Below are 14516 nucleotides of genomic sequence, written 5' to 3'. Positions count from 1 at the left end.
TCTATAGTTTGGATATCTTGTAATGTCAAACAGTTTACAGTAGCCATGTCTGTTTGTCTGGTTATTTGCTCTTGATATAAGGTGATACAGTTGAGAGATAGTAGGACGGCATTGTGTAACTCTACCACTAAACAGGGTTTGAACTGTAGTCCAGAGAAAGCAGCACTAGCAGGAGTGATAAGGGAGAATAAAACTCGTCACACTCTACCACCTTACGGGACCCGCGCTGCCCCCCCCCCCTCCCCCCGTTTGCTTCCTGACATCAGTCACTAACAGTTGCATCCGGGCTGCTGGAGGGGCGGAGCGCTGTCTGTGAGTTTGGCAGTGGGAGCTCCCGTGGTGACGGCCGGATCCGAGTCCAAGCTCTCGGACATCTTGTCGCAAATGAGGTCGACGAGACGCTCGAAGGTCTGCTTCACGTTGACGTTGTCCTTGGCGCTGGTCTCAAAGAATTCGAAACCTGTGGAAGAGGGAGGGGTCGCAACATGAGAACAGGAGGAGGAAGGGGTTTTTTTGTTTTTTTTTAGGAAAAAGCTTGGAGAGATGCTTCTGTGGTGGAGCAGTAGGATGATGTCACGCAAGGCAACAAAAGCACCGGCATGTGAAACAAGTTGATGATGCCATTCAATATGAACAACACATCATTGGATGTTGCTCCAAGACTTACCCAACTGTTCTGCCAGAAGTCTGCCATTGTCCACCGAGACCACTCTCTCCTCCTCCATATCACACTTATTTCCAGCCAGCACCACCTGTGCATTATCCCACGAGTAGGTTTTGATCTGGGTTGACCTGTGCGTAACCACAAAGAAGTTTCTTTTTCAATCAAAGTGTCACAGTCAAACAAAAGATCCTCCATGCCCCTTTTTTTTTATTTAAATAACTTGTCAGAATTTCCTGGAAGTTGGCAGAGCGAACAAGGACCTCCTTCCCCGTTCGGACCCGTCGTGAGCAGCGATTGCATCACCTTGCGTTTGGCATCATGTGATACTCGAGTCCCCGGCAGCAGCCGTGCAAAAGTGGGTCGACTGCCGGTCTGTGCTGGACACGTGGAAGCACTATGACTCTGCTGCAGGTTGTCATTTGGTACTTTCTACTTCATTGGCATCGACGTGTGGTACTTTTCATCCTTTCCTTTAGATTTGTTCTTCGGCTCCTGCTAGCTTCTGATTGGGGAGCTATTAATTGTACGAGGGACACACAGCCTGCTGGATATTGAAGCTACGCGGGGTATAAGTTATAGTCGCTGGCGTGGCATATATAAAACTGGTTTGCTACTAAATAATGTTATTTATAGTTGAGGCGCACACCCTTGCACGTGTGGATTATTATTTGAACTTTGTGTCTTTCACCTTAAAGCCAGAAAAAAAAAAGATTTACATCCCAGATTGTGATGCTCCGGAGTGATAACGACAGATTCAGGACATTTACTGTGAATCGGTGGGGCGCTTTGTTCTCAGCGCATTTTGAGAAGGCATTTAAGGGAACAGATATCTCCTGTGGTGTTGCAGTCTGACTAAAAGTAGGGCAGCTAACACACTACAGGCAGAAATCACGAGAGAAAGAGCCAGGAAGAAAGAGAGAGAGAGAACAAGAGAGAGCGAGAGAGAGAGAGAGAGAGAGAGAGAGAACAAGAGAGAGAGAGAGCAGCATGATGTTGGCACTCCTCTCCCCTCTCTCTCTCTCTCTCTCTCTCTCTCTCTCTCTCTCTCTCTCTCTCTCTCTCTCTCTCTCTCTCTCTCTCTCTCTCTCTCTCTGTCCAGTTCAGACTTGTTCGCGGTTCAGATGTGGGTCATTTTGAAGCCAATTGCTAATAATATTCACAAACAGAAAAAAAACAATACCATTTGTATCACAAGTCCAACAGAGCTGTAAAGGTCTGTACATCCACCAGTGCTTTTTTTTTTAAAATATTTTTTTGAACAATGAAGCCTCTGGAGACCAGAGGAGGACAAATGATAATTGGAAGGTAAATCCTTTGAGACGGTCGTCGTAATCAAAAACGCTTCTGTGTAAATTCATTTGCATGATTTCTTTAAAGTCCATTTGATGTCGGCGTTGCAATATTTCCCTGTTTTGTCTCTGTCGCGGGCAGGAAATGAGCACGTCACGAGCTTAATTCAGCCGCCGCCGGGGAAGGAGCTGTTGCCATGGCAGCCTCTTTTTTTTTTTTCTTTTTTTTTTTTTTTCCAACAACCTTGTCACAAGGAACAAGGGGGAGAGAAAGTGGAATTAAAGCCTATGGCAAACGCAAAAAAAAAAAAGAAAAAAAAAAAGAGGAATTCTGGTTATATGAAGGGTAGAAGAGAAAGAGCCTCTTCCTGTGTGCACAGTGATTCCTGCCCCGCCAGGTGCTCACAGGTAACCCCTCCAGCATCGCCGCTGCTCGTGACACACTTGGCTCCGTTAATTAAGATACTCATCACACACAGGGCTGCGACTGCAGCGCTCCATCAAAGTGTCAGACGGGCCTTAAAAGAATAATAGGAGTGTCTGGCTCCGACCTCCTGACAAAAAAAAAAAAGAAGAAAAGCCTTCTTAATGACTGGAAATCTATTTCAACACAAATCAGGCTGAAAGTGCTAATAATAGTGCAGCAGAAATATTTCACCCTGAATGAAAACACTGGGCTTTTTAACGCAGCTGCTTTCGCCACGACAAGCGCTTCCTAAAGCAGCTGTCGAGTGCTGCTCGCGACGTGACGAGGGCCGAGCGGACACTGGCCTTAATAGTGATTGTCATCGTCCTCCGATGGGTGCGAGCCGCGCGGCGCGCGGTTCAAGAGTCCACTGCAGAAACACCAGCATCTATAAGCCGTCGATGTGGGTTGTGAGTCACATCGTCTTCTCCTCGCAGCTGAGACACCAGCGTCGTGAGAACATCACAACGATGATTCAGAATTTCGTCTTCTGAAGAAGAAAAAAAAGAAGCTCCTTCTGTGTTTCCGAGATCTCTTTGGGGCTGGCAGACCGAGATAACCAGAGGACAGCAGGGTGTAAATAAACAGGAGGGCCAGAAGACCTCTGCAGGGTCGAGTTGTGAGGGAGGAACTTCGGCAAAATGGCAATCAATCACACGTTTAGATCCGATGGGCAGAGCTGAAACTCCTCGGCTTTCGTTCACAGCAGTGCTGCACTGTTTGTGCCGATGAGAAAGTATCTTAACCCAGAAACCTGGTTTCAACAGCCAGATGACCGTCGCCTTCGAAGTCCTGTTTTAGACACCGATGCATCATCGTAAGTCAGTGACATTTGGGCTTGGCTCAGAGTTGCTCCTCTGCCTGCAGACGCTTCTATGACTCATGACTGGACGAGAGCCGTGACCTTGATAAGTTCCCCCCCCCGTCCCCTCAATCTCCGAGCCTGACAACGACGCACACATGCACGTGCACACTACATACAAACGCTGTCAAACATGAGAGAAAGAGTACTGTGGCTGAGCGAGAGGGATGGATCATGGCTGTGTGGAGCGGGACCTGCATGCTACGATGGACTGTGGCTATCTGGAGCATCCCTACCGCTCATGTCATGTGCTGTAACGTTGTTACGTTGCTCATTCTGGTCACATGACCTCCGTTGCTCCTGTCCATCCGGCGAGAGGGATCCTCCTCTGTTGCTCTCCTGAAGGTTTCTTCCCCTTTTTTCCCCCCAGTGAAAGGGTTTTACTATCTTTATTCGGGGGAGTTTTTTCTAATCTGATGTGAGGTTCTGGGACAGATTGTAAACCCCTCCGTGGCAACTCTTTGGGCTGTGCAAAATAAACTGATATGAATTGAAATCTGCAATAAATGTACAATATCGAGTGTGCCGGACAACAAACGGGAAGCCCTTTTTTCCTTTTTTTGATGCTCACAGGACGAGATGGGACGAGAGGTGACATCCACATGCAGAAATTGTCAACAACCAAAAAAAAACGGCCCAACAGTGACGCCGAAGAGCTCAGGCGACTCACCAGTCCTGCACAGCGCCGAAGGACTCCTCGTTGGTGATGTCGTACATGAGGATGAAGCCCATGGCCCCGCGGTAGTAGGCAGTGGTGATGGTCCTGTAGCGCTCCTGGCCGGCCGTGTCCTACACACAGAAAGCAGGATGGGGCATGGATGTTAGCCGGCTGACGGATATTCAGGCTCGGCAACATTGACATGATGCCGCGCAGCACAAATGCGGTCCATAATGGTGAATGTGAAGCCATGTGCATTATTATTTATGCAGCTACTTATGCGCACCGAGAGACATTTCAGCTCAGATCCGAGCACTCTTTAGGATCTATTATTCCTCTATCTACGTTTGCGTATGGCTACGTCGTGTGTGTGATGTAGACATCCTCGTTATGCTAACTGCCTCGCTGGCTTTACATTGACGCGACGCCAGAAACGGCATGTCAGTGGAGGCTGACGCGATTGATTCTTTCCCCCTCCTCCGCCGGGTGAAGCACTCGGTGGTGCAGTATTCAGAGCTCAGCTCATTGCGTGAATATCTGAGGGGGAAAAAAAAAAGGGGGGCTAAAAATAGAGATCAAATTATTTCAGCATTGGGGAAAAGGCTCGCGGTTCATGATAAGGCTGAACAAATTGCTCAAAGGCAAAGCAGGCGAGTGATTACACAGCATTCGAGGAGCAGCACATCGTACACAGATTACCCTGGAAACAAGCGGCCGCGGCAGCCGTTGCGACGAGATGTCAATGAAAAATGCTAATGGCTAACAGATGCAGCTCTTCTGCGTGTGAGGGGAGAAGCGTGAGCTCAGGAATAATTTAGTTTGTTGTTTCACGGCACATTATAATAATAGTCCTCCTGTTTCTACTGTATGTTTACTGTGCTGGTGTTCCACCCACAACAAATGTGTTTGCGGGCCTCCGTGAATCATGATGGAGCACTTCTGGCTGCTCCACTTGGCTCTTGTTAAACAGAAGCTCGACAGGCTCGACACCGGATCCTGTTTGCCACAGTTGTGTTGCTTTCTGTCAGCCTGCACATGGCTGCAACAGTGTGCCCGTTATAGCCAGAGGACGCCTCTGACCTTCACTCCACAGAGACACAGCTCCCAGCATGCCGAGCTTCCACACACATCAAAGCTAGGACCTTTTGTCTGTTGACAATAACGCCTGAAAATGCATGTGGATGTCAGCAGCTGCTGGGTTAAATAGCACGAAAGAAAGAAGAATATGTTTCAGTGATTTTTGCTATTAGTGTTCATGTATTTGTTCAGGAAATATGAACATGTGACATGAACACTGAATGTTTAAACTTCAGTCTTTTATATTTTTCCGTCTGAGTTCTGAGGCTCGGACATTTCAGTAGCGTATTGATTCTTTCCCGAGTGTTTGACAATGACCTTTTGCTTTTCTGGTGCTATTTCAACGAGCCGGTCGGCTTGTTCTCAGTTAAAAAGAGCAGGAGAGGGAAGAAATGCTGAGTCCCATGAATTGGAGCGCCTTGAAAAGCTCCGCTTCTAGTCTGCAGCTCGCCAGAAATCAATCCGAAGAAGCTGACCGCTTCAAGTGGAGAGGCAGCGAGCGGAGGCTGACACGCGCCTGAACTCCTCTTCATTCAGTAAAGTGAGTTTTCCGTTTTTTTATGAGGTCCATCTCGGCAGCGCTCGTCGATGCGCTTCATTAGCTCCGGCCAAATACGACAACAGGGATAAGACGGATGCCATTTTCATGCGTTTCTCTCTCAGCGGATTTATGGTGCGACTGCCACAATGCCATTAGACAATAGCTGTCACCTCAAATGGCTACTTACTGTAGGTCAGCGCTCTCTGACCGATTCATTTAGCGGCATGGGCAATATTGTTTACGTGATTAGCGAACACCAAATGTCAGGAGGGGGCAAGTTACTGCAAAAGACAACAGTTAGGACGAGAGAAACCTAACGAAAGAAAAGTCGCCATTTGGTGAAGCAAACAGAAGAAAAGGGTAAAAAAAAAAAGTATTTAAAATCAAAAGAAAGAGAGGAACTTTTACATATCTATCTCAGAGGGATTACGAGACAATCCGCTACAACAGCTCGGATGAACTCCTAATTAAACAGCCTCAGACATTCTTCAGTTTTCCACACATTCTGAGAAAGGTGTTGCTTCTGTGTTCCTCCCCGCCGTGCGCCAAACTAACACTTACTAGTCTCCTGTCAGTAATGTTGAGACTTCCATCTGTCTCCGTACTCACAGCATGGAGTGTTAACCAGGAAAAGCCAATGAAAGCCTCTCCTGAAGCTTCCTTTAGTTCATTAAACTAACAGCTGCGCCACATGTTTCTGAGAAACAAAGAGCGTGATGTGTTTTCTAGTTGTGAGACGCTGACATTCAAACATCACTATTATAAGATGGCCTGATTGTGATGTTGAAAAACATCACTTTATGAGTGAAATATTGATCTTTTACCAGATCACTTGAGATGACATCAACGTCCTTTATTAGTATTTGTACCTATCCATACCTAGAAACCCGACATGGTAAAAGATATGTTCCACATCATGCAGATGAAGCGAGCGTGATCCGTCCTGAGACCGAAAACCTTGACTGGATTGAAGTAATGCATAGGTGACCCCGTGTGTGCAGGACTCTTTTTTTTTTTTTTTTAATGGCCGAGCAGCCATCAAGTCACAACCTGTCACAGACCTTGAAACATATTGATCGACGGAAAAAGATACGGGCAGGGATCAGGAGGCAGTGAGATTGACATCCTTTTACAGACATGACAGGAGTCACTCTGCATGAACACAGAGATGCAGAGGAATGAAGAAGAGAGGGGGGGGGGGGGGCGTCTCTGGAGAGCCCCGGCCCCCTTAAAGCTCAGATAGTCCTCCAGGAGACCTTGGAGGACAACAGTCAACAGATTTTTGTCCACAAACCTATGATTCAACCGCTCTGGATTTCACTACCTTCAGTTGTAATGTGTGCATGGTCGCAACCAAGAAACATGACATATAAATGCCTAGATAATAACCATATTCTATAGAGAGTTTAGCTTTTAAATAGATGGATTAATGGGGGTAAAGGTAGCGTCTTCAAGAGTTAACAAAAACAGTAGGTCATCACCCTGTGCAGGATAAGCAAACGCAACAAAGCTGTATTCCCGTTGCTTCATCTGTGGTCAGGAGCCAAACGGCTCACGACTCCCCTCTAAATGTGTAATGCTAATATCTTAACATGCCGTACCCAGATCTGCAGTTTGATCCTCTTGTCATTCTTGTAGACCGTCTTCACTTTGAAGTCGATGCCCACCGTGCTGACGAAGGCCGAGGTGAAGGCGTCGTCGGCGTAACGGAACAGGAACGACGTCTTGCCCACGCTGCTGTTGCCGATGATCAGCAGCTTGAACATGTAGTCGAAGTTTTGGTCCCCGCCCTCTCCCTTCCCTTTCGCATCCTGAGTGGCAGCCATCTGCAAAAGAAAAAAAACAAACAAAACAAAAACAACAACAGAGACATCGAGAGGAGTGAATTAGGAGCTTCCCCTTGAGTTACCGTGAAGCTTTTCGGCGCTGTGACGCACCGAGGACGTGAACCCAACTCACAGGAAGCTACTGATTTGTTTTTCAGTCGAGTCCCGATGTTGAACTAAGAGTCCAGCGCACGCTTGCTGTTCAGGCCGCAGATCAGAGGTGACAGAAGGCTGTGTCAGGCGAACCAGCATGACCAACGCAGCAAGCTGTTGTATTGATGAGTATTAGATAACCAGGATTGGAAAGAGCTGACTTTGTGCTCTCTTCAGCCAAAACGCTGCTGCCAATGAAACGAAGGGATCACTATGATTGGATGTTATCACCGCTATCGCTGAAAGATCTCACAAGTACACATCAGATGCAGTAGTTCTGATGTACTTGGCAAAATACTCATAGTACTGGAACAAAACAGCAGTTTAACATCCCAGTTCAAATGTCACTATTAGTGTTGAGCGTGATGTTTGGATTGGACTGATCAAAAGCTAGTTGAAATACACAAAAAGTGTCACCATCGTCCTGCATATTAAAACGGTTGTAACCTGCTGTTGTACCATACAAATGCATTTTTTCCCACCCTAACACCGCATCCATACCGAGCATTTCCGCTGCAAGCTGTCAGCAGAGCGACCAAAGAGGACACAAGATGTCAAGAGCACAGTCATCATTGCTCCAAGGTGAATGTTTTGACAAAAGCCACTGCGCTCGGACGCAGAACACAGGCAGACGAGATCTCCTTGTAGCCCATCCAGTTCTAAAAGATGCCGGACCTTGAGCCTACACATCCTGCACCGAAAACCCAGCACCGGAGCAGCATTTGCAAGGACACATCGCTCTGAAAATATCAGTGCAATGATGCACACAGCGCGAGAAAAGCAGCCGTCAGCTGTGTATTCACACGATGCCGTGTGAGCAGCGAGCGACATGCCAGCTAATGCGAAACGAGCCCATTCTGGGAAGGAGGTCATTTTATGAATTCATGAAATTCTTCTACATGACATTAAAAAAAAACAAAAAAACAACCGCGCTGAGGACATAGTGTGAAACAAACCTGTTTTGAAGGCCTCGGCTCTATCTGTATCTGCCCCTGTGTTGCAGAACACGGTTTCTGTGTGTGTGTCTAATGCGGCCGTTGCTTTTTTTTTCTCCTTCCCCCTCGTGTCTCTCTTTCTCTCTGGAGCGCCGACCAATTTCAGCACCTGGGAGCTGTCCACTCCGCTTCGGATATTGTGGCACGCGCCCCTGAAGCTGACGAGGCTGGCTCGCGTGAGATGAGCACGGGCGGAGGAAAGTGCGTGTCATGCGTGTCTCTGACGTCAAACTGGCCGAGGGCGTGGGGCTTGTAGTTTCATGCGCGGTGTCGGCGCGCATGAACGAGAGAAGGGGGGGGGGGGGGGGGGGGGCACAGACTGCGTTGCCCGGCATGCAGCGCGGCTCCGCTGTCAGCAGCTGTGTGATTTACCGTGGAAGCGCAAAGGGGAGGATGTGGGGGGGGGGGGGGGGGTTGTAGTTCGTTTTACAATATGCATGCAAGACATTGGCAAGATGAGAGAGAGAGAGAGAGAGAGAGAGAGAGAGAGAGAGAGAGAGAGAGAGAGAGAGAGAGAGAGAGAGAGAGAGAGAGAGACTCAAATTAAACTGCAATACAATAGGAAACATCAGTTCAGCACTGCTCGGTTTACGGTTTCATCTCTCTCTCTCTCTCTCTCTCTCTCTCTCTCTCTCTCTCTCTCTCTCTCTCTCTCTCTCTCTCTCTCTCTCTCTCTCTCTCTCTAGCTTTACAATAAAACCATACATCCTACCTTCCCGTACAAATCCATCTTGTGTCAGTTCTAATAAATCCGCTCCAGTATCATAAACCCGCAGCTGGGCAGTATCTTTTTAAGCAAATATGACGGCCTCTCCTCTTGCGTCACTCGGGTCTGTCTCTGACACCCCCAATGCAGCGGCTGAGCAAATAAGAGAGGCCTGAGTGGTGGATGAATGGATGAATGGATGCATATTATTATTATTGTGGGCCTTTCAATGGAAGCAAATGCAGGGTGAGGCCGCGGCGGAAGTGAATCAAATGGGCATCTTTGCAATTGTAATCACGTCGGCCCTCTTCTATAGGGCGTATTACCATACGAGCTCCTGCATACATAATCACACTTGAATGGGGCGAACACGAAACAGCTCCGTTGACATAATGAAGTGAGGACCAGTGGGCTGTTACCGGAATTGATTCACCTGCGAGCATCACGTGGTCTTTATGAAATAACCGCCTCCCACCACTATGAACTCACACCTGCTCATGACAATGCGCCAGTCAGACACGACAGGCGTTGCATAATCGTGGAATACAACTCGGATACAAGTGCCAAGCTGAGCTTTCAGGAGCCTCAAATCAGCCCCGTGAGCAGACATCTCTGATAGGGCGCGCACGAGTCCACAGGGCGGGACGTCGCGCTGACTGACAGGCCGCCCTTTGACTGGAGGATGTGCGCGTGCAGGCTGCTGTAGTGCGCAACAGAGGGGGGCGGGTCAGGTAGGTTGCACAAACACGTCTGTTTCCTCCAGATTGTGCGGTATAACTTCCCAAATGGTCCAAACATACGCGCGTGTACACCGCTCGTTAAGTAGGTCAGTTATGCAATCGTCCGTTTACAATTGAATATGTTTGTGTTTCTATTTCGTCCAAATCCGTGAAATCCTAAAACATCCGTTGTGTTTGAAAGCTGCTCCGTGAATCATTTGTAGTGGTGGACATGCTCAGCTCCTCTCTTTTTGAGATTGTGAGCGTTTGAGTGAGCAGGGTGGTCGTTTCACAGCTTCAATCCGTGACCTTTAACGTGGTAAACACAACTTTTCTAGAAGGTTTCGACGTGAGAAAAGGCCGCTGTGGCTCCATCTGCTGTTGGGGAAAGGTGCTCTGGTGATATTTTTATCTTGGCAGCTCTAAAAGGCTGCTCTGTGGTAATGATTAACAACGCTATATTGGCAGAATGTCAAATCACTGATCCATAAGCCCACTGACCTCCCGATGCTGAAGAGGCCTGTCTCTTATTCATGAGATTATTTGCAATCTGACACCATCTTCATGTCACAGATATGATTTCCGAATGAAATTTGGCAGCTTGTGATATTCAGATGATGAAAGATGTTATTTATATCATGCATTATTTTACATGAATGACCCCCAAAACATTACATCTTGTGTATGGACATTTTACAGTTTGGTCATTTTCTGTATATGTTGGCCAAATATTAAAGCTGCTGAATTCCAAACGACGTTATTTGTTCCACTTGACAGAAAGAGACATCAGCGATTCACAACAAAATGATCATTTTAAAATGTTTATTAAATATGCCTTTATGTCAAATAAAAACAAAATAATACGTTATATTGTTTTCCAATGTGTGATTATCATCACATATCAATGTTGGTTTGGACCTAAACAATCCAGTGTGTTTTAACAGGGAGCCTGTTGTCTCTCCTCACATTGGAGACACTTTGCAATGGAGGACTCCATTGAGGTGCTTCTGCAGGACTGTGACAGCTTCGGTCCCACCGGCAGATCCCACCCGGTCCTGACCGCCTGCACGGCCTCCGTGCTCGCAGGCCTGTACGGAGTGTGGAGCCTGTTCACGCTGCCTGGATTTCGCAAAATCCCGTGGAACCTTAAGGTGCTTGAGATATCCCGTTTTTTTCATATCTTACCTGCCCGCTTTGCTTCCTCGCTCCTCTTTCCGATGCCAAATGCTGCGGGTTCGGGAGAAAAGCCTAGACAGGAAATAACTTGCATGGTAAACAATAATCTGCTTTTTTTTTTTACCTTGGAGCGCATGCAGTGCTCCGTGCAAACAAAAAGATCATGTTATGTCAATAACCGTCATAATGTTTTTCAGTAAACTGCACCATCCTCTACGCCAGTTGTTCTCAAATGGGGGTAGATTATATATATATATATATATATATATATATATATATATATATATATATATATATATATATATATATATATATATGAGCATAAATTAAGCTGCTTAGGGGGTATCATACTTGGCTGAAAAATAAATTCCACAGGTGGTTAGATCGGTTAGGGTTAGGTTTAGGGTGTTAGAGGGGTTAGGGGGTTAAGGTTAGGGGATTAGGTTTAAGGGGTTAGGGGTACATTATGAAAAAAAAAGAAGCTTGAGAACCACTGCTCTTCACTGTGAGCACTTCAGACTGATGTACTGTCGGGTCTAGTGGGTCTGAAGGGCATGTGGTCCATTGCTGTTGCATAACGTACTACTTTTGTTCACTGTTGGTGAAAGATGAACAGGAAAACCTGATGACCAGGAGCAGATTACCAGAAGCAGGTGATGCTGAATACATAAATTGTTGCATAGATAATCTCACATTGTTCTGACTTTTTAATGTAAAAAAAAAAAAGCCGTTTTAAAGCTAATAATGAAACAAGTGCTCATCATGTAACTGCTTCTGCGCTCATGATTAACAAATACCTGTGCTTTTGAAAAAAAATCATGACATGATGCTTTTTTAAATTCTTTATCCAGCCAGCTAAATGTCATATAAAACATGTTATACCCGAGGAGGAAAGTGTAATTTTACAAACATTTTACAAACCCTGTTAAGCACAGCGAGAGACGAGAGACAGCCCTCAGAACTTCTCATTCAGATGGATGTTGTGGATCAGTTCCACTGACAGCAAGTGGGAGATCAGATTCAATGCCATAGTCACAACACTCAGAAGACTTTACAGTTGTGAGCAGAAGTAAATGTAAAATAAAGCGTATGCAGAGATGTTTTTCTTGAAAAAGCAGTAATTCGTGTTGCCGTTTCAGTCGAACTTGCTTACACGGGGACTGTGACAGAAAGATTCAAGAGACTTATCTTTACTCACTTCATGTTTGTGTTGTGGTCCAGGTTCCTTATTTGCCCTCCAGTAAAGTCCAGACACTGAACATCATGCAGCTGCTTGAGGGACGAACGGGTCGCTTAGCAGATCTGGGATCAGGAGATGGAAGAGTGGTCAGTGAGCTTCAATCGTTTCAGGAAAAAAAAATAAGGGACGATCTGCCTTTGAAAACCTCTGGTTTAAATTCCAGGTGTTGTAATCTAAGTGTGTTTGCGTATGTTTATATTACATCACCAGATGTGATTTTCCAGGTGTTTGCGGCCTCTTCGGCTGGTTTCCAGTGCACAGGGTTTGAGATCAACTCCATTTTAGTGGCGTGTGCCAGGAGCAAGGCCCGCTGGACGGGAGTGCCCTCCGGCCAGGCTACCTTCGTTAAAAAAGACTTCTGGAAGGTAAGACCGTAACCAAAAGAGATGCTGTCCTCACTGATGTTGAAGGTAAATGACCCGATTTGTGTTTGTCTTTGTTCATAGACTGATTTATCGACGTACAACAACGTGACAGCTTTCCTTTCCCCAGGAGTGGTGAGTTTCTATATGTATAGCATGCATACCATTTGATGGCCAAGTGACTGATTTCATCTTTTGTGATGGGCTTACAGATGGAGGTGCTGGGTGAGAAGCTGTTAGGAGAGCTTCCTGGTGATGCCGTTGTCATCGCTTGTCGTTTTCCTTTCCCCGACTGGCCACAAAAATCGTCTGTCGGCTCCGGTCTCGACCAGACCTTTTCTTATGACATCAGCACTGTGCGCACACATCTGAGGAAAATGTCGAAAACAGTGGGCCACTAAGTCACCGTCTTTCGGGGTTATTTTCTGCCTCTGTCATCCGACACATTTCCAGCAGGTAATCAGGTGCACTTTAGGGAAATGAAGTGGTGATATATGTCAGTTATGGAAGCTTTGAGCACTGCAGGAGGGATACTTTTGAAAGATGTCTTTGAAAATTGCAGAGATGAGAGGGACTCTGACTAAGCAGGATGTCAGGATGATTCTGACATCGCTTATCCCCTGCAGTATTCGTTCAATCTTTGCACAGCTAGAACAGACTATGCCTTCGCATCATGCACCACTATCTAGAATATGCACTTCCACTACAATTCATGTTTCCTCCTCATCAACACTAATTAACCTTTATGGTAAATGCTACAGGATAATGAGGTCACTGTTTTTGAATGTGTTTTGATGATTGGTTTTGTCTCACTTTGCTTTTCATGGGTTTTATTTAGATGCAAATGTTGTGTTTATTCCGAAGGGAATATGCCTCCAGCCTGAGGCTGTTCTGAGATTAATTCCATGGGTCTCCTCGAAGACGTTTTTAGATTGTTCGCGGTCTAGAATAAATTAATGTGTCACCTGACCCTTGTGAGTCATATGAAATATGGAACTGGGCTCTTTATAGTCTGACAGTCATGGTTGTATGTGTAACCCTGTGTTTGCTCGTTAGCAGTAAAACGGGAGATTTAAGTCAAATCTGCTAGAAAGTAAAGCCATCTGCCGTAGAAGAAGTGATTTTGTTTTGTATTTGTATTAAAATCCGAAGCCATATTTTCGCATGAACAATGTACGCTTGTGATTTTGTTTGCACAGACACAGATGCAGACGGACATTTTCCAAACATTTGGTTTTGTTGTGCGAATACACTTGGCTGATTGTGCAGCAGGAATCTGTGTCACATAGCGCTGGTATACTGTGAGCGCCTACGGTGACACTGTCCTGTTTCTAATAGTTCAAAAGGTCATTCAAATATCCCTGCGGCTGCGAGCTAGAAAACCTCTGGTACCCAACTCTACAACCTTTCCCCTCATACCACTGCATGATGACGTCTCACGCGTCAGCTGCAATACAACATGCACTTAGTCTCTGGTAAAGATTCAATTGCACAACCGGCTTGCAACCTGAACTGTACCATAAATGATATCCAAAACCTCCAGCGGAGGGTGCTAGTGCTCCAAAGTGAGTTTGGTGTAAAAAATAAATAAAAAAACACACACACAACACAGGAGTGAGTGTGAATAGAATACAGATAATGTTCAACCTCTGCATGGTGGATGTTTTATGGACTAGATGCATCAGATGCATCAGACTTCTAACGCCTTGAATGCTACGTTGCACTATGTCAAAGGCCCATTCACATGCCTACATCCCTGAAACAAAATATGTACAGTATAAA

The 14516-nt window shown here is 46.1% G+C and overlaps 2 protein-coding genes across 2 annotated transcripts; one reads left to right on the top strand and one right to left on the bottom strand.

Moving 5' to 3' along the window:
• Positions 1–235: 235 nt before the first annotated feature.
• rab3c (RAB3C, member RAS oncogene family) lies at positions 236–8715 on the bottom strand. Its single transcript, XM_068605217.1, has 5 exons — positions 8493–8715; positions 7159–7383; positions 3952–4070; positions 668–792; positions 236–460 (listed from the first exon to the last, which is right to left on the bottom strand). The coding sequence occupies exons 2-5, from the start codon at positions 7381–7383 to the stop codon at positions 270–272; spliced, it is 660 nt and encodes a 219-aa protein (XP_068461318.1). The 5' UTR covers positions 8493–8715; the 3' UTR covers positions 236–269.
• Positions 8716–9903: 1188 nt separating this feature from the next.
• On the top strand, positions 9904–13878 carry si:dkey-190g11.3 (uncharacterized protein LOC567059 homolog). Its single transcript, XM_068566615.1, has 6 exons — positions 9904–9968; positions 10901–11107; positions 12354–12458; positions 12597–12737; positions 12819–12869; positions 12947–13878. The coding sequence occupies exons 2-6, from the start codon at positions 10940–10942 to the stop codon at positions 13133–13135; spliced, it is 654 nt and encodes a 217-aa protein (XP_068422716.1). The 5' UTR covers positions 9904–9968; positions 10901–10939; the 3' UTR covers positions 13136–13878.
• Positions 13879–14516: the final 638 nt, after the last annotated feature.

The sequence above is a fragment of the Clinocottus analis genome, unplaced genomic scaffold (assembly GCF_023055335.1).
Source record: "Clinocottus analis isolate CAN_PGR_092001 unplaced genomic scaffold, fCliAna1.0.p SCAF_7, whole genome shotgun sequence".
Lineage (NCBI taxonomy): Eukaryota > Metazoa > Chordata > Actinopteri > Perciformes > Cottidae > Clinocottus > Clinocottus analis.
The sequence above is the reverse complement of the archived record's forward strand: the minus strand, read 5'-3'. Positions and strand labels throughout refer to the sequence as shown.